Source organism: Equus przewalskii, chromosome 9 (genome assembly GCF_037783145.1).
Source record: "Equus przewalskii isolate Varuska chromosome 9, EquPr2, whole genome shotgun sequence".
NCBI lineage: Eukaryota > Metazoa > Chordata > Mammalia > Perissodactyla > Equidae > Equus > Equus przewalskii.
The window spans coordinates 24580485-24600254 of record NC_091839.1 but is presented as its reverse complement, the minus strand read 5'-3'; the positions used below and the strand labels follow the sequence as shown (position 1 = coordinate 24600254).

General features: G+C 58.9%; 1 protein-coding gene across 8 annotated transcripts; it reads right to left on the bottom strand.

Annotated features, from left to right (window-relative positions):
• Nucleotides 1–1406: 1406 nt before the first annotated feature.
• On the bottom strand, nucleotides 1407–18969 carry ZNF444 (zinc finger protein 444). 8 transcript variants are annotated; one of them, XM_070558653.1, is made up of 6 exons: nucleotides 17569–17603; nucleotides 15605–15696; nucleotides 15033–15163; nucleotides 11567–11929; nucleotides 3545–3629; nucleotides 1407–2612 (listed from the first exon to the last, which is right to left on the bottom strand). In XM_070558653.1, the coding sequence occupies exons 2-6, from the start codon at nucleotides 15657–15659 to the stop codon at nucleotides 2035–2037; spliced, it is 1212 nt and encodes a 403-aa protein (XP_070414754.1). In that variant the 5' UTR covers nucleotides 15660–15696; nucleotides 17569–17603; the 3' UTR covers nucleotides 1407–2034. The 8 variants fall into 8 exon arrangements, with proteins under 8 accessions (XP_070414754.1, XP_070414758.1, XP_070414759.1 ...); XM_070558657.1 differs by lacking the exon at nucleotides 15605–15696 and having other exon boundaries at nucleotides 17569–17761; XM_070558658.1 differs by lacking the exons at nucleotides 15033–15163; nucleotides 15605–15696; nucleotides 17569–17603 and adding an exon at nucleotides 18831–18969.
• Between the last annotated feature and the right edge of the window lie 801 nt (nucleotides 18970–19770).

Below are 19770 nucleotides of genomic sequence, written 5' to 3'. Positions count from 1 at the left end.
CAGATCAGTGACTGCGGCCCAGCCACTTACCTTTTGAGTGCCTGAGTTTCCCGGTCTGTGTGACGGGGATAACAATAGTGCTGCCTCAGTGGGTCATGATGATTAAATGAGTTGGCGGATTTAATCACTTCAAGGAGGATCTGGCCCATGGTACGCGCCAGTTTTTGCTGTTATTATCAGAACCCCATGCTCAGACCCCAGCCTGGCCTCTCCCCCACCCCCGCATGTTCCTCATCCCCTCCTGAGGCCTGCAGCAGATGAGGTGGCTGCTCCAAGCCCGTTTCCTCTGCTAGACAGTGGGCGCAGTACCCTCCAGAGGCATAGACCTCTGGAAGGAGGACACTGCCACAAAAGATGCCCGTGGGCGCTCACGCTGGGCCGGGGAGGGCTAGGCACTTTGTGCTCATTCCCTCACTTCCTTTCCAACAATGGGCCCTTCGCAGCAGGAATGCGATCAGCTGTTTCACCAGGTGGGCACTGAGGCCCAGGGGCCTGTTGGGCACCCCGGCGGTCACTGTCTTGCCCTGAGACTGCCGGGCACCTAAGGCTCCCTCAGCTGTTTGGGTAGTTTCCTGCCTTATGGGTCTGGGAAGGTGGGGTCAGCCTCTGGTGACAGATGCTGGACAGTCCAGCTAGCTGCCTTACCAGATTTCCTTGCATCTAAGGCACAGCCTGTGGCCTGGGTTTTATTGGTCAGACACACCAGTATCGCCCTGGAAAGAAAGAACCAGGGCCTGGACCCCAGGACATTGTGCTGAACTGAGAACAAGGGGCGAGAGGCACCTTGGAAAGGGGGCTGGCCAAGGTCTGCACTCAGCAGTGAGCCACCCAGTGCCCCACACTTGAGCAGTCCCAGACTCATGGCCGCCAGACTCGAACCCCACCCCCAGGAGGAGACTGGATTCCTCTTGGCTAAATGGGCCACCCAAGAGACCTGCTGATATGGACATCTAGGGGTCCCCCATGAAATGGGGTGACCTACCCCAAGTAATACTCTTAGCAAGGGAGATGGGCATCATCGTTCTTTACAGATGTGGAAACTGAGGCTCAGAGAGGGGTGTGACCTAAGACTACGTAGCCAGTTTGGCGCTGGCCTGGGTCCCTCCTCCTATCTCTGTAAGATGCAAGTGGGGAGACTTGCTCCTGGGGCCACGAGGTGGGGCCACGAGGTGACGTGCGTGAGCACTTGCTGTGCTGTGCAGACGTGGGTGAAAACTCACGTCCTGTCGCCTAACGGGACTCCTCATCTCTAGGCTCAGCAGGGGACCGTGCCCCAGGGCTGAGCCCATTCTCTCAAGGCCTCCCGCATACTCAGGGGGTCCGAGGTGGGACCCACAGAGCCCTCTTCGAGAGGCGCTCAGCTTGTGGAGGGCGGCCGCCTAGGACAGAACCTGGGACTCCGGGTCTGCACACCTCATCAGTGACTTTATTACTCTGCAGATGCTGGTGAACTGTCATCTCCGATGCGCTTGCCATGAGCAGGCATCTCTGTCCATCTCATGCCTTCCTGGCTTGCAGGGAGGAAAGGGAGATGGAGGAGCCCACCGCCAGGCCCCCGACCGTCCTGTCAACCATCCCCCCCCCCCCGTCCCCATCTGTCCCTCAGTCTGTCCTGAAGGGTCTCCTAGGGACAAGATCCGGTCCCCTTCCTCCAGCCTCCTCTTGATCAATGGGGCCGGGCCTGCTGCTACTGCCCTCGCTCCTCTTCTGAGCTCCTGGCCCGCCTTGTTCTCCACGTTGAGGGTAGGGAGTGAGTGGACAGGAAAGGAGGGAAGCGGGAGGGGAGGGGGAAAGGGAGGACACGGGGAGACACCTTTTACAGCGTGGGTGAGGCTGGGAGGTCAGGCAGGATGACAGAGCTCACCTCACGTCTGAGTAGGACAGGGAGCTCTGGACAGAAAGAGTCAGCAGGGCACACAGAGCATTAGGACTTGGGGAAGTCAGACGGGGAGGAGCGGATGGAGAGAGGCAGGCAAGGAGCCGCTGCTGGAGGAGGGCTGCGGGACGGGCCTGGACCGCCAAGGGCGGCGGCAGCTACCCTAGCGGCCAAGGCGGGAAGGTCCCCCCGCCCTCGGGGCCCGTGGGCGCCGGCCCGCCAGCGCCGCCCGCCGCGCGGCCGTGGATGCGCTGGTGGCGCAGCACGTGCTCGCGGCGCCCGAAGCCCTTGCCGCACTGCCAGCAGGCGAACGGCCGCGCGCCCGAGTGCGTCTTGCGGTGGCGCACCAGGTGCTCGCGCCAGTAGAAGGTCTTGCCGCACTCGCAGCAGGCGTGCGGCTTCTCGCGCGCGGGCAGCGGGCGCAGGGCTGGCCCGGGGCCGCCGGGGTGCGTGCCGCGGTGGCGCCGCAGGTGCTCCTTGCGCCGGAAAGCCTTGCCGCACTCGGGGCAGGCGTGCGGCTTCTCGCCCGAGTGGCTCTGCCGGTGGCGCAGCAGGTGCGCCGGCTTCAGCGAGGCCTTGCCGCACTCGGGGCAGGACGCGGCGCCCGGGGCCGCCAGGAAGGCGGGCGGGCCGGGCGCGGGCGGCGCGGGCGGGGGGCTGCCCGGCTCCTGCTTGTAGGGACGCGCGGCCTGGGCGTCCCCCGTCGCCAGCTCCTCAGCCCGCGTGGCCGCATCTCCTGCCGGGCAAAGACGCAGAGTCAGGGCGGCCGGAGGCTCCGCGCAAGGCGGGGCGGCGGGGTGCCGGGGGTGCGATGGTTAGGAAGGGCAGTGCCGGGGCGGGCCTAGGGACAGTTAACGCCAGGAAACCGTTGGGATGGGAAGAGGGTTGACCGTGGCCACCTTCTTCGTCCCTGTGTCCCCGGTACAGCACAGTCCCTGGTGCACAGTAAGTGCCCAATAAATAGATGTAGGAGGGATGGCTGGATGGATGGTGGGTGGGGGAGAGCGTATGGGGGAGTCCCCTGAATGGATGCGCAGGAGGGCAGACTGATGGGTGAGTGGTGGGGGGGTGGACACGTTGACTGTATGATGTACCAGGGCGCAGGTACCTGAGTGGGCACCCAGGCAGACCAACGGGTGGGTGGGGGAGTGGGGATGGGTAAGCTGGCTGGAGAGATGAAGCACGTATCTCCTTTTCCCAGGTCTTCAAACTGCCCTATGGAACTACAGGGAGATAAGCAACCTTTGGTTTTGTTTCGCACTAGGACAGGCCTAATAAGAATAGCAACGGCTAACACCTGTTGCTCTCTGCCTGGGTGCCTGGCACGTGTGGAGCATGTCATCTCGGCCTCACAGCGCAGCGAGGGCAGGGCTAAGGCCATGACAATGGCGCATATCTCAAAGGGCTGCCGTGGGATTTCAGAGACCTGGCACACACCAGCGGCTGGGATGCTCACTGCGGGCTGGCTGTCCTGTCTGACCCCCACTCGCTGTGCCCTCCAGGGCAGGGGAATGTCTGAGCCATCTCCAGCCCTGGTGCCCAGCACAGGGCCTGACACACAGGAGGGACGCCAGGGTCGGTCACTGAACAAATGAAGGACGGGCAGGAGGGGGACCCCCTTTGGGTAAGGAGAGGAGAGCGGTGCGGGAAAGGGGGTGAGCTGCTCACCTAAGGGAACCATCCCACTGTCTTCCTTTCCAGCGCTGACCCCAGAGCCTTCTGTCGCATCCCGAGGGGCCCTCATGGCTGGTCCCTGAAATGAGAGACACCACATTCCAAATTGAGACACCTGGGCGAGAGCCTCTATTTTTCCACCTCTGTCCCCACCACCTTCAGCCAGTCCAAGTGCTACCGCTTGCTCTGGGGGACACCGCCTGTCCTGCTGGAGGACGCTCAACCACCCACGGCGAGGCCCACGGGGTGAGGAGCTAGGTCTCCTGCCCACCACCATGTGAGGGAGCTCCTCCAGCCCCAGGCCAGCCTTCAGGTGACCACAGCCCCGGCCAACATCTTCACTGCCAGATCCGCCCCAAATTCCTGACCCACAGAAACTGCATGAGATGATGTTTTACTGTTTTAATTAAGTCTGGGGTCATTTGTTATGCACAATAGATAACTGATATGCCTGCTTTAAATTTTACTTTAGTTTCTTACTGCCCCTTGCAAACTCCTTGACAAAATGCAGAGGAAAAACACATAAGCGACTTTTAACTCAGAAAAAATTTAAGTAGGTTCAGAGTGGAACTCTTCCCCGGCTCAAGCGGTGGACAGCTTCTGAACAGGACGGCGCCAGCCAGGAATAACGAAGGCTAAAGTTTTCGGTTCCTTACACTATTGTCACTGTTCCTCAAGGCCACGTCCTCGAGGAAAAGATCAGAATTCTTCTGGAGCCGATGGAGGAGACCTGACTCATGAGTAACATGCATCTAAACCCTTTTCTCACATTTCACTTGTTTCAGATGCTTTTGGACTAAAGTAACCATCAGGGTGAAAATTAGCCATGCCTAAAATTCTGTCGGTTGGTGAGAGGACTCAGCAGGGAGCTTCCGGAGCCTTCCATAAGAGTGCAGTGCTTGGGATCTATAAATGCCCACTGTCTGGCAGGGGCAGGATGGACACTGCATGGTCACCTTTCCACCCTGGCAGTGAACTGATTCCTGATCACTCCTGCAGCTCAGGGCGCTGTGGTGTGTGGCACAGGCACTGTCCCCTGCTTGCTTCTGCTGCAGCCCACAAGGCCCAGCGTGCCCTGGCCCCTGCCACCCTCTCCAGCCCCACCTCTAGCTAGGTACCTGCCTGGAACAGTAATCAGCTTATGGTGTCCTGGGCATGCCAGGCTCTCTCCAACCTCCACTCTCTTGCACACGCTATCCCCTCTCCCTGGAACCCCCTCTCCCATTCCCTTCACCCCGTCTCCCTCCACGTCCTTCAGGAACTGACCGAGCCCCCATCTCTGCCACCCCTATCCTGGTGTCTGTCCCACTGCACTTTTTAACAGCTTTATTGAGATGTGATTCACGTGCTACAGAATTCACGCACCTGAAATACAATTCATCGGTTTTCAGTATATTCAGAGTTGTGCAACCATCACCACCATCAATTTTAGAATATTTCATCCCTCCCAAATCTCGAGCCCCTCAGCAGTCACTCCCCTGGGAACCACCAATGTACCTTCTGTCTCTATGGATTTGCCCATTCCAGAAGCTTCATATAAATGGGATCATGCAATACATGGTCCTGACTGGGTTCTTTCACTTTTTCCCCCACGATGTTTCCGATGTTCATCCCAGCTGTAGTGTGTGTTAGCACTGCATTCTTTTTATGGCCGAGTAATATTCCCTTATATGAACATCACACATTTTGTTTATCCACTCCCCAACTGGGGGACGTGTGGGGTGTCTCCCCTTTTGGGCCATTCTGAACGCTGCCGCCCTGCTGTCCTCAGACCGCACCACGCACGAACTTCGTGTGGACGTTGTTTTCGTCTCTCTAGGGTGGACACTCAGGAGTGAACTGTGGGCTCACATATCACCCTATTTAAGCTACTGGGGAACTGCAGGCTGTTTTCCACCACAGCTGCGCCACTGTGCACTCCCATCACCGTGGAAGAGGTTCCATTCCTGGTCCCTCTTACGGCAGATGCTGAGCGAATGAACGGATGGGGCACGAAAGGGCCAAACAGTCTGGCTTCGCTTAGATCCATCAGGAAAGGTTTCCTGAAGAGGAGGATCAGGATATGGGAGAGCCGAGGCGTGGGGAAGGGGTCTGGCATGAGGCCAACCAGGTCCCTGGGTGCCTGCCCCACAGACCTGCTGGTGTGACACCAAGCAAGTCACTTCCAATCTGGTGTAGTTCGGAGGGGGCTGGCGCACCCAGCCTCACCTGAGTCCTCACTCGGGCCGGTGGACACTAAGCAGGCAGCGTGAGAACTCCCCGACTCCTTGGCCCTCAGTGGCTCCCAGGACCCTGGGGGAGGCTGGCCAGGTGCAGGCGTGGCGGGAGCAGGATGCCTGCCCGGTGCCTGCCATCCCCAGCCTCAGCTGCACCTGGTCAGCATGCCCGGTCTTGGAGCCCAGGAAGTGGCACTGCCGGTGGTCCTCCAGCGATCCCAGGGCACACAAAAGCCTGAGAACCTTCACCCCCTGGGGGACCCTATGGGCACTCTGGTTCGGGGTCACAGACACAGGACGCTGGACCCGGCACCACCCACAGGAAGATACGGAGCAGAGCAGCCACGGGGCTGGGAGCGGGCTGTGGGCTAGGTGGCTGAGGCTCAGGGATTAGAAGCAGCAATTTCGAGCCACAGTACATGGATTCTAATCCCTCTGCTGCCCCGCAACGAGCTGTGTGACCTTGGGTCAGTTGCTTGACTTCTCTGAGCCTCAGTATCTTCACCTGAGAAGTAGAAAGGATAACCGTACCCCGTACCAACCCCTCAGCACCGTGTGGAGACTGGAGGAGATGCTGCATTTTGTGCAGTAAAGGGTCAGCCTTGCCCAAAGTGAGGTTGGGCCCTTGCGTCCAGCTCCTGGGCGGGGGGTAACCTTCATGCCTCCGTAATGTCCTGCCCGGTAAGAGTGTCTCTGCTCCCACGGGGACCTGGGGCCATCCAGATGTGCCGCGCTGGGATTCACGGGGGCCCTTTCGGGCATGCAGCATCAGCTCGACCTCCAGAGGGACGGGAGATTAAGGTCAGCCACGGGCAGCCAGCTGTCTATGCAGCCAACCTTGATGAAAACCCTGCACGCCAGGCTTAGGAGCCTCCCTCGGCAGCAGTGCTCAGCGCTGGCCGCACGCGTGCAGCTCTCAGCGAGTTCTCAGTCCTTCTCGTGAACTGCTGAACCCGAGGGGGCTCCTGGGGACCCCAGAACCTGCAGCTGGTGTCAACGTGAGGGTGGTCTGGGGGCTGGTACACAGCAGTGCCCATCCACGGCAGCTCAGGCCCACGGGCTCAAGTTGGAGCTTGGTCCTGGAGCCCACTCGCGTCTTCGACAGAGCCTGACCCCGTGCCTCTCAGCTGTCCGCTGGGTGCTGTGCGACAGCACACGGGGCCCACCCCTCAGCCGGGGCCACGCTCCCGACGAGCAGCTGCACGGTTGCCTCAGGGAGCTGCGACAGGGGATGTCGGGGTCTAGCATCGCTCACATCTGCTTGAACGGATTAGTGAAGAGATGAAGGGAGAGGCGAGATTACGTGAGGTGTGTCTAGGAAAAGCTTAGCCATCAGGGAGGCGCTGGAGGCCGGGGTGGAGGCCAGGGTGGAGGCCGCGAGGGCAGGAGGGCTGGCGGGGCCACCTCGCACAGGCCTCCCAGCCACATGAGGAGGTGGGACTGTTTTCTCTGTAGATTCGAGGTCTTTCTGACCCGACTCCTGCTGACCTCTCAGCCTCCTGGCCTCCAGCTGGAGCCACCACACTGCCTGTCACCTGCCCTGGACAACCGCAAGCCTCTGTGCCGCCACACGTCCGAGCCCCTGCCTTGTCCACCAACGTGGCTGTCACGTTCCCGAAGCCGGCTGCCTGGAGCCCCCGGACCCCCAAATTCCGATCCTGAGACACAGACTGCCCGGCCTTTCCCACTGCGCTGACCAGGTGGGCTCTCCCCACCTCGCTACTCCCGCCCGCCCAGCAGCCATTCTTTGGGTGTCCTGGGCTGGCAGACGCCGCCCCCCACCCCGGGTTACTGTGGCGGGAACCGGGCGCCCGGTGACCACAGCCAGGGTGGTCCACCTCCCTGCGCCTCCTCCCTCACCTGCAGAACAGGCCAGGTGCTCCCTCGGCAGAGGTGAGGGAGGCGACCACGCCTGCCCTCGCCCCTGCAACCATTCTCCTTTGGGGCAGGACAAGGGAGGCCTGGGGAGGGCTGTGCACCTGCTCCTTAATGAGCACCTACTCTGTGCCAGGCATGATCCTAAGCACCAGGGACACCTCAGTGACAAGAAAGACAAGGTCCCTGCCCACAAGAGTCCACGTTCTAGTCAGCGCTAGACAGATGGTGGAAAAGTAATAAATTCTACACGGCCAACTTGGCCAGGAAGGGATTCTCTCAGCCCCGGAAGCCAAGGCGCTGAGAAGAGTCCTCAGAATCACGGAGACTCGCACATTGCTGCTGGGGTCGCCAAGAGGCACAGCCTCCTGGGAAAGCGGTTCAGCAGTTCCTCATGAATTAAATGCACCTGCCGTGGAAGCCGGCCACCCGCCTGCTGCTGGGCGCTCACCCTGGATAAATGAGAGCCACACGCACACAGGCGCCTCTGCCCAGAGAGTCAGCAGCTGCGTTCACAGTCACGCGACGCTGGAGACCACGTGGGGCCTTCATGGGGGAGGGAGAAACAACTCATGCCACACCCAGGCCGCGCATTCTCTGGCAGTAAAAAGGAACCGACTACGGACGCATGAGGCCACACGGGTGACTCTCAAAAGCACCATGCTGAGCGAAAGAGCTGGTCTCGAAGGCTGCACCCTGAGTCCATGGACCACATTCCCTGGAGATGAGACTGTCGTGAGGGGAAACCGCGCAGGTCACTGGCGTGGGGTGACTATGAGGGGGTGACTGTGAAGGGGCGACTCGAGGGAGTGCTTTGCGGTGATGGCACAGTTCCCTATCCTGACTGTGGCAGTGGTCACAAGAATCTGTCATGTTAAAAACACAAAGATGGGGCCACCCCATGGCCAAGTGGTTATGTTCATGTGCTCCACTTCGGCGGCCCAGGGTTTCGCTAGTTCGGATCCTGGGTGTGGATATGGCACCACTCATCAGGCCATGTTGAGGCGGCGTCCCACATGCCACAACCAGAGGCACTCACACCTAGAATATACAACCACGTACCGGGGGGTTTTGGGAAGAAGAGAAGAGAAAAAAAGAAGATTGGCAACAGATGTTAGCTCAGGTGCCAATCTAAAAGAAAAACACAAAAAACACAAAGAGCTGTACATCCAGTAAAAAGGTTCAAAAAAATAGTGAAGCCAAGTCCCCTCCCACCCATGAGGACGGACTCAGAACCCAAGTGTAGGTCCTGGCACCACCGGCGTTTTTCAAAGCTCCCACGTGTTCTCACACGCAGTGGAGTCACGAACACTGCCTCACACCCATGCAGCACGTGCATGCACTTGGCTGTCCTTGTCTCTCTCCTTCCTCGCCGTGTCAGGGACGGCTCGGTTGGGGACAGGCGAGGACCCAGAGACACCCTCACGGAAATGGCCTTTCGCAGAGGGCAGCTTCTGTGTACACCACCACCCTCTGAGCTCAGTGGCATGGCACTCAGGTTATTATTACTCTTTTCTACTTTTACTTAAAATAGTTTTATATCATTATCAGAAACGGAAAAACAGTCTTACACAGAGAGGCCACGGGAAATTCAACAGTTATACAAAACAGTGTCTACTGACCCCCTGGAAGGTCCGAGCCCCAGGCCTGCTCTTACTAAACAGAGACACAAGCAAAGGTGACAGAGGTGACGAAGGCAGCCCAGCACGGGGCGAGAGCGTCTCCTGAGGCGGGCAGAGAACGCACAGGGACCAGCCGGCTCCATGCTGAGCCTAACGCTGAGTCCCCACACTGCCTCCCGTTCGTCCCGCGTCCTCCTGCCCGGTGGGAGACAGAACAACTGCCCCCAAGATGTCCACGTCCTGATCCCCGAAACTTGTGACTGGGTGACCTCACAGGGTAAAGGCACGGGACTTTGCAGATGCAATAAATTAAGGATCCTGGTGTGCGGACATGACCCTAGATCACCCAGATGGGCCCAGCATCATCACGAGGGTCCTTCGAAGCAAAAGACAGAAATAAAAGGATCAAAGTCATAGGAGGGCACGTGATCACGGAAGCAGAGATCAGAGTGACATGCTTTCAAGACGGGGGAAGGGGCCACGAGCCAAGGGATGCAGATGCCTCTAGAAGCTGGAAAAGGCAGGGAATAGATCCTCCTCTGGAGCCTCCAGGAGGAGCCAGCCCTGCTGTGTTGACACCTCGGGTTCAGCCCAGGGAAACCCGTTTCGGACCCCTGACCTCCAGAACTCTAAGAGAATAAACCTGTGTTGTTCTCAAGGCACTGAGTTTGTGGTGACTTGTGACAGGAGCGAGAGGAAACTCAGAACCAACTCCGGGAAACACTGCCCCGGGGAGGTTCTGAGGAGCGGGGTGTGGGAAGAGGTGGCCGTGAGGGGAGGAAATCGAGGGCGAGCCGCGTCCCAGCAAGTGAGAGAGAGGCGTGTTTTAGGGGAGATGGGGTGGGAGGTGGGCAAGCTAGGCGAGAAGAGAGACAAACGAGACCCCTGGACTGGGCAGTGTGGATGCCGCCAGTCACCTCCACAGTAAGTGTCCCATCGGAGGAAGGGCGGGTGCCCCGCTGGAGGGGACTGAGGGTCTGCTCTCTGCCTCACGGGACCCTGCCTCCTCCACGGCTACGCTCCAGCACCTGGCAGGTGATCACAGGCATTCATGGTGAATATGTTGTCATTCTTTCTGACACCTGACCCCCATCGTCTGCCTGCCTCTGACCTCATGTCACTTACACACCCGCCTCGTTCACTAGCCTCTCCAGCCACCCCGGGGCCTTTGCACTGGCTGCTTCTGTGGCGGATCACTCTTCTCCCAGGTCTCTGCATGGCTAGCCGCCGCTCATTACTCAGCCACGTGAGGGTACTGAGCACTCGAAACGTGACAAGTGCCGCGGGTGGAAATGGTCACCCCTTGGATATACTGAGTTCAATAAGGTCAGGTATTAAAATTAAACCACCTGTTTCTTTTTACCTTTTCTCACTACTTGAACGTTTAGGATTACAGATGCGGCTCACAGTGTATTTCTCGTGGACAGTGCTGCTCTCAACAGGGGTCAGCAGGCTATTGCCGGAAAGGGCCAGAAACAAAAGGTTTTCGGCTCTGCGGGCCACGTGGTCTGCATCTGACTGCTCAGCTCTGCCCTGCGGTGAGAGTGGCCACAGGCGATGCATAAATGAGTGGACGTGGCCGTGCACCCTGTAAGCTCTGTCAGCTCCACAGAAACGGGGTGGGCTGGGCTCGGCTCACAGGCCGCAGTTGGCTGATCCCTGGTGTAAACAATGTAACCTCACCTAAGAGACGCCGGCCCTCGACTCCGGGCTGTGACCCTGCAGCCTTTGGCATGTCCTGCCTGACAGAAGCATCTGTGTCTGACTGTGACAAACCACAACCCGAGCACGGCAGCTTCCACTGATTCTTGAGTCCTTGGACTGAACCGTCAAACCTGAGGGAGGTCTGGGGGACCCCAAACCTGCAACGAGTGTCAGAAAGGAGGGCGTCCCGTGTACTGTCCTGCTGTGCGGCTCTCCCTCTGCCCTAAAGCACCCCACTCTCGATCGCGGCTTCTTCTCAGGATCGTGGTCCCAGTTTCATCTGTCTGCTTACATGTGGGGCATCATTCCCATGAGCTCAGGGCCAGCGACCCTCTGGAGAGCAGGTGCAAGGCAGGCCCGTCTCCAATGGCTTGGAGGGATCACACACAGGGACCAGGCAGAGGGAATCACATGCAGGGACCACGCAGACGGATCACACACAGGGACCACGCAGGGAATGACACACAGGGACCACGCAGAGGAATCACACACAGAGACCACGCGGGAAATCACACACAGGGACCAGGTGGAGGGATCACACACAGGGACCACGCGCAGGGAAGGCGTGCGTGTGGGCCCCTCACCCGCCCCGGGCTCACCCAGAGCTCCTCCAGCAGGGCCACGGCCTCCTCGCCGCTCTGGGGCCCCCGGCTGCACACCCAGGCCTGGATGTCGGCGGGGAAGGCGCTCAGGAACTGCTCCAGCACCAGCAGCTCCAGCATCTGCTCCTTCGTGTGCACCTCGGGCCGCAGCCAGTCCCGGCAGAGCGCACGCAGCAGGCCGAGCGCCTCGCGGGGGCCCGGCGCGTCGCCGAGGTGGAAGCGGCGGAAGCGGTGCCACGGCGAGTCCAGGGCCAGGCCCTCGGCCCGGCGCTCCTGCTTCACGGGCAGAGGTGCCGGGGCCTGCTGCGGGGGGCACGGGACCTCCATGGGGGCCTGCGAGCCCTGGTGGGACAGCAGCACCTGGGGGGAGGGAAGTTGAGCATGGTGAGAGCTTGGCTCTGTCCTTCCGGGACCCACCCCTCCCACCGGGAAGGGATGCAAGCAGGGACCCGGGGTCTGGAACCAGAGAGCAGCGACCCCACTGAGGAGCAGAGTGACCTGGAGTAGGTGATGTCCTCACTCCGTGCCTCAGCGCCCCGCCTCTAAGAGGAAGCGCTGGCCGCCTTGTGTTGGGGGGGGGCTGCTGAGATAGCGCCTGTGAGGTGCTGCACTGGGTGCCCGCATACAACAGGCGTCAAAGCGAGGGGATTCTGAGCCCCTGCTGGGATGGACCGGGTCCAAATCCTGCCTCTGTCCCTCCCTGGGGGTAACCCTGGGCACCGCTGTACCTCAGTCTCCTCCCACAGCTTCGTTGTGAGATTAAACAGGAGAACACACACACGGGTTTTAGAACAGGGCCTGGCCCGCGGCAAGTGCTCACAAGATGTCGGCTGTCAGCAGCAGCATCGTTATCACAACCGCTCTGCCCCGTCTGCGCACCAGACGCTGCGTCCCCCACAGACACTCTCAAAAGCCACCCCCCGGTCTTCCTTGCTAACTGCTGTGGACTGAACTGCATCCCCCAAATTCACACACTGAAGCTCTAACCCCAGCGGGACTGGATTTGGAAACGGGGCTGTTAGGAGGTGACTGAAACTAAATGAGGTCATAAGGTTGGATCCAAATCTGTCAGGACTGGTGGCCTTACAAGAAGAGGAAGCACTGTCTCTGCCATGTGAGCACACAGCGAGAAGGCAGCGGTCTGCAAGCCAAGAAGAGGTCTCTCCACAAACCGACCCTGCCGGCACCTTCATCTTGGACTTCCACCTCCGGAACTGTGGGAAACTGTGCGTTGCTGAGCCGCCCAGGCTGTGGCGGCTCAAGTCGACTGAGACTCTAAAGGGCCCCAGTCACATCTGGGCAGTGTGGCCATGTCCCCATGTCCTTTCTCCATTCTCCTTTTTGTAGTACCCCCGCCCTGGGGACAGCTGGTGTCCCCCACTTCCTCTTCCACCTCCCTGAAGGAGGGAACACAGATGTGGCAGTGGCTTCAGTTATGACCCTGACACAAGAGCCCAGAATAGTGGTTCTCAACCAGGAAGCCGTGGAAAAGTCTGGGGACATCTTTGATTGTTGGATGGGGCGGGGGGAGCAGGGCTGCTGTCATCCAGTGGGTGGAGGCCAGGGACACTGCTAAAGGTCCCACAGGGCACAGAACGGCCCCACGGCAAAGAGTGACCCAGACCCAAATAAACCCTGGTCTAGAACCACCGTCTGAGGTGGTCTGGGGACCCCCAAGATCCTTCTGGGGTGTACTACGAGGTCAGTACTGTCTTCCTCATACACGAAGACATGACTTCCTCTTCTCTCATGCTCGCCTGGCCGTACAGTGGGGTCCCCCGGAGGCCACCTGGCCCCAGGCTGAACGCAGAAGCAGATATGAGAACCGAGCAGTCTTCTTTCAAGTCAGACATTAAAGAGGTGTGCAGAAACAAGATGCACAATTTTCCATTTTGGAAAACATGGTTATTTCTCACATTAAAAAAATGTTATTTACGTTAACATATGAAGAGCTGATTGCTGCTAATTCTAAATGCATTAGTACTTTGAAATTTTCTTGGCTTTAGTTTCTAGCAATAATATATATGCATGGCTAGAAGGCCCATACACAAAAGTGGTTTGGGGCCTTCAACGGGTTTTTAGCAATATAAAGTGCTCTGGGTGCACACCTTTGAGAACCCCTGGCCTGCAGCCTGTCTTCTCAGTGAGGTTTCACTGACGCCTGGCCAAGCTGTCTGCTCTGCACCGTCCATGGCTGCTTCTGACCTCCAACGGCACACATAGGACAGCCTGCGAGGCTGCGCCCACGGCCAGGGATCTCTACTTTCTGATTCTTTCCAGAAAACATTTGCTGACCCCTGACCTAAAGGACAGTGGAAGACCAAGACAGGAGGGACCCAGGAGGACCCCGTGGGGCACAGCACTGATGCATCCTAGAAGGCCTCTGGACCGTCACGTGAGCAAACAGTAAGCTCTTCCATCTTATCTGAGCCACTGGATCCCGGGGTCTCTGTTACAGCAGCTCGGCCTGGTCGTAACCACCAAGGGTGGCTCCCGGGCCACTGGGGGATGGACGCGCTCAGCCTGCCCAACCAGACTGAGAGGAGTCCGCGTCTGGACGACGTTTCTCCGAACACGAGAGACGCTCCCCCGGCGCCTCCGCCTGGGCTCTTCCCTGGGGGTGGAGATGATGGCCTGATGCCCCAGCCACGCTGTGACAGCGAGAGGAAAACGGAAGAGACACACACTCGGGCTCTGCCCACGACGTTGGCTGAACTCGTCCCAGGAAACTCGAACTCCCTGCTTCTTGTCACAGAAAAGCCAAGAAGCCCAGTCAGCTGGGCTGCTGTCACTTGCAGCCAAGAGCACCTCGAACGGACAGTGCCACACTGACTCTGTCACCTTCACAGCCACCCGTGAAGGTGTAATGATGACATGGGGAATAGTTCACTGGGCACTGTGCGTGGCCCAAGCGAGCGCCCTGCAGACAGCAGTGTCTTCCTGGTAGGCCTGCAGGTAGGGCCAACCCAGTTCCGCGGCAGGCTGAGTGACAGAGCTGACCCAGTCTCTTGGACGGCCTGAGTACACAGCCCGGCTCCTGATCACGATGCGCCCTTAACCACACACATCATCTCGCTCCTGGGACAGCTGCCACAAGCCCCCGCAGCGTCCCCCTGCCCCCACGTCTGCCACCCTAGAGTCAGATCACCCCCAGCAATCAGAGCGATTTTTTTCTCAGTGTAAATCACATTATGTCACTTGCCTTTCTAAGTCCTCCGCCTGCTTCCCGTGAGACTCAAAACAAAAACCCAGGCCCCTCACTCCAGCCGGGTCCACACCTACCTACCTCTCGACTCTCACCCTTCTCTCCTGGGCTCCCGTATTCCAACCACACTGGCTCCTGTTGATCCTCTCAGACTTAGGGCTCGTCCTACCGCAGGGCCTTTATACCTGCCACTCTCTCCCTCCCCGTCTTCACTCAGCTGGCCCCTTCTCATCATTGACGCCCAGATGCAATTCTTACCTCCTGGGAGAGCCTCCCCAAATCATCCAAGTAACGCAGGATCCACACACCAGTGCCTGCAGCTGCTATCACGGCACTCGTTAATCTTCTTTTAACATTTAACGAGATCTGTGCCTCTTCCCTCACAAGACCTGAAACCTCACAAGAGCAAGAGACCACATACAGAGCTGAGCACGCTGCGGGGCACGCAAAGGAAACTGACAGGACGATCAGTCCTATGAGATCAGATATTACTGCCCCCATTTTGCAGATGGAGAAGGTGAAGGTGAAGGCGTCTTGCCCAGTCACCCGGCAGAGTGGCAGAGCCTGAATTCACACCTGCGCCTGCCTGGCTCCGGAGCCAGTCTGCAGCACCACCTCCACCCTCCCATCCCTCCATCTAAGGACCCAGTAGCCTGGGAGCGACAAGGAAGGCTTCCCAGAAGACTGGGGCCACAGTCGAGTCTCGAAAGATGCACAGAACCAAACTCTGCCATGAGAAAAATCCCTCTGGGACAGGAGTGGAATCGGAGGGACCATGGCTCCAGGCATCAAGCTGAAGGGCCTGCAGTGTCAGGGAGGACCACAGGTACCCGTCTTCCCGGCTGTCCACAGTGAGCCCCTCGGGGCAGGTCCGGTAGCGTTCATCTCTGGGTCCTGGGGTCACCTAGCCCAGGGTCTGCCCCTGAGAAAGCACACAGTGAGTGATAGTAAGGTCATCGCACTGTGTAAACCAGTGCTCTCATCCAGTGAGGGTCCAGTGCCTCCTGTGGCTGACAGTGTCCTGTGCTACCTCCTCGGAAGCACCTGTAACACTCCTCCCCCTGTCTGTGTCCGTCTGTCCGTGTCCATGCAGCATCGTCCTGCCAATCAGGCACCCTGGGGGGCCTCAGGAAACAGCCACTGAGTGACATCTGTCTGACATGACCCTACCCAACGCTCCCAATGGCCCTGTGATTTGGGGAGATGGGTCCCCCTGAAGAGAAGGAGAAACGGACACTCAGAGTGACAGAGGCGGGATTTGAACCCAGAACTTTCCTCACTCCAGAGCCCATGCTGATTCCACCCAGCACCCACGCGTGTGTGCTGGATTAATTAAATGGTTAAGAGATGGGCTCTGGAGCTTGGCTGCCTGGCTTCAACTTTCAGCTCTGCTATTTATCTGCCATGTGACCTTGGACACGTGACTTGCCCTCTCTGAGCTGAATTTCTACACCAGAAATACAGAACTAGTAATAATAGTTCCTTCCCTACAAGGGGTTGCTGGGAGCATGAATCAGAAGTGGCCCGGCACGGAGTAAGCGCTCAAGGGAGGCCTGCCTGTCTATTCCAAGGTTTCCTAACCTGGCACTAGTGATATCTCAGACTGGATAATTCTACGTAGTGGCTGCCGTCCTACGCAATGGAAGATATGTAGCAGCATCCTTGGCCTTTTTTCATCCGATGCCAGAAGTATCTCCCCAACTGTGACAACCAAAAATGTCTCCAGATAATGCCACAGGTCCCCCGGGGGGCAAAATCGCCCCTGCTTGAGAGCCACTGGTCCACGGGACAAATATTTACTCAGCACACAAGGGCTCTGGAGCAAATCCCAGCTCTGCCACCTACCAGCTATTTGTCCTTGGACAAGGTACAACAGCATCTTTTACACACTTAATCTCCATTCCTGGGCAGTCAAATGGGGGAGAAAATCATGCGAAGCCGAGTCGTCGTAAGAATTCAAGATAGAAGGAAAACAAAGATGCTGAGGGCACTTAGCAAGCCCTCAACCAGGGTTAGCGTTTAAACCTTTGTTACTTTGTGAGGTTCTGAGGAAACCGCTATTAACAAAACAAACACACGCACTGAAACCTAACCACGAATTGGAACAGGCGTTAAAACAGGAAAGAAAGGAGGGTATTCGAGGCTGACTGGGGTAGAGGTGGGGAGGGGGGCGGCTTCAGACGAGGATCACAGCAGACACAGCCTCAAAGCACTGTACGCCCATTAACGAGTTTAATCCCTTGCAACAAACTAATGAGGTGGGTACTCTCCATGAAAAGGAAAAAAGAAAACAAGGCAATTAATCTTATTCTCAGGAATCTCACAACTCCGTAAAAGTGCGGCCGTACTCGTAAAAACGGCGCACAGGATGAACTACCTGCACCCCATATACGTCATGACGAGGACATTCCCCCAAAATCCCTTCCCGCAAGCAAACCTTTCCGACGGGGTCAGTCCGGGCGCCCCCAGACTCCTCGCAGGGCCCAGCCCCTCCCCCTGCTGGAATCCCCTCCCCCTTCCCCTCCCCGGGACCTCCCTCAGTCCCCTCCCTCAGTTTCCAACTCGCTTTCACCTTCCCCACCTGGAGGATCCACAGCTCCCTCCCCCTTCCCTCCCCCTCCCCCTCCCGTTCGCTCTACCATCCCCCTCCCCGCCCTCCCCCTTCACCCCGGCCCCCTTCTCATCCCCTCCCCCAACTCTTCCATCCCTCCCTCCTCTGGCCTCCAGTACCCCCTCCCCAAGGCTCGTCCAATCGCCCCCCTCCAATTCCCCCTCCTATCCCCTCCTTGCTCACCTCACTCACCCAGGCGAGGCCCCCCAAGCCCCTCACCTCCTCGCACATGCGCACAAAGCTCACCGGGACTCCATGCCCCGGCAGGCTTTGCGCCAAACTCATCCGTCCCCCTCCCCCCAACACTGAGAGACAGAGTCGCCTGCACTGGCCAACAAAGCTCCCTTCACACCCCGCCGGCTTCAAACAGAACTACATTTCCCGGGAAGCATCGCGGCAAAGGCCGCTTCCCATTGGCCCTTGCCGTGGCGACCCACACACGCCTGTCTCCAAGTGGCTCTGCCAGCGCCAGAACTACATTTCCCAAGATGCATCGAGCGCCGCCCGCGGTCTATTGGCCCTCGTAAACATGGCCTCTCTGGGCGCCCGGTTTTGAACTACATTTCCCAGAATGCATGAGGGGGCTTCCGATTGGCCCGCGCGCGGGCTCCGAGCATGCGCAGACGTGCTGACAGGGAGTCGGTGGGCCTAGGCAGGGAGAAGGAGGAGCCAGCGCGGCGTCGCCGTGGAGACCGGAGGAGGCTGGGCGCTGGCGGCGCTGGGGAAATGGGGCGTCCGGACCCGCAGGAGCGGCGGGCGGGCGGGCGGGCGGGCGAGGAGGAGGGGCGGGCCAGGGGTGTCCGCCAATCAGGGCAGCGTGGTGCGTCTCCTGGACCCCGGGTCGCGTTGCACCGCCTTCCGAACCCAACGAGAACCGTTAGGGTCCCAGGTTGGGGCGGGATCCGGACGCCAGCGGGCCGCCGGGTCCGAGGGGAGCGCGGCCGGGGTGCCCTGCTCTGCCTGTGTGAAGGTGGCACACGGTATCTGGCCTCAGTTTCCCCATCTCAGAAACGGGATGAAGGAGGAGAGGGAAGAAACCGGAGAGATGGTTGATGCTCCGTACCCAGACGGTTCCAGCCCAGTGGCGGCCCACACACGCCCCGTGGACCCAGGGTGGTCCTCGCCCCGTCCTCGGCGGCTTCCTGCTCCGCAGTCGGGGTGAGAATGAGGCCGCCCCCGCCGCGACGGTGTGAAGACGAAGCGTGACCTTGGCCGGCGCAGAAGCCATTAAAAGGGCGATAACTTTCCCCCGGGTCTGGGTTTCACAAGCGGTTAGTGGCTGAGTCAGAACTTCCTGCCCCCGACCCGGGGAAAGCCGCCCTCCTTGTTGTGGCCTGACCTGCCCTGGCCCACCTCTCCGCCCCCGCTCACCTCCTCCCTGATGGGTTCCGGCCACAGCGGCCTCCTTTCTGCCCCAAGAACGCGCCGATCTGGTTCCCACTCACCTCCGATGGCCCCCTTGACGTTTCCACTTGGGTTTTCCACCAGGCATCTCAAACCTAAGGGGGTTGGAGAGAATTTTATGCCTCCCTCTGGCCAGCAAAGAAACTTGCTTCTCCCCAGTACTCTGCCCTCTTAGAAAATGAATCTGTCAGTCACCCAAATGTCCAGCCCAGCGTGCAAGGGTCGCCCTCGATTTAACTTTTCCATCACCCCCTCCACATCCACTGACAGCAGGTCCTGTGGGCTCTGCCTTCGAAACAGTGTTTGTCCACGGCTCTTGCCTCCACTGCTGTCACTACCTCCTGCTTGGCCAGGTGCCTGTGGTAGGGGACAAGGTTCTCCAATGCCACTTTCTCTCATGAGCACCATGCTTCACCACAGGGGCCTGAAGCTCCTCTAATCCGGTTCTCAAGGTCAGCTCCCCAGACCAGCTGCAGAGCATCACCTGGGGGCCGTTAGAAATGCAAATTCCTGGCTCCCCGCCTCAGACCCACGGAATCAGAACCTCGGGGGAGGGACCCAGCACTTTGTTGTAACAAGCCCTCCAGGGGATTCTGCTGCACTCAGCGGCCTTCAAGCATCCGCCCGACCCCTTAAACTCTTAAACGAAGAGTAACCACTTCACAGGGTTCTGGCCGGGATTCTTGAGTGAATGCCTGCAAAGTGCTTAGAACACTGTCTGGTGGAGTAAAGAATGGATAAACAATAGTTGTTTTTTACTTTACCTACAGTTGAGTAACTCGTAAAAGCAAGCCCCAGCCAGATGCAAACTCGAACCCCTCCCCCCCACCATGTGATGGAAGCAGCTATTTCACCACAGAATGTTGTCTTCTCATCACAGGTCCAATTCACGTGTACCGGGCACCAATTGTATGACAGGTGCTGGGCAGGCTCGGAGGATACAGGGCAGACAGGGCCAACGGAATCCGTGTCCATCCCGAG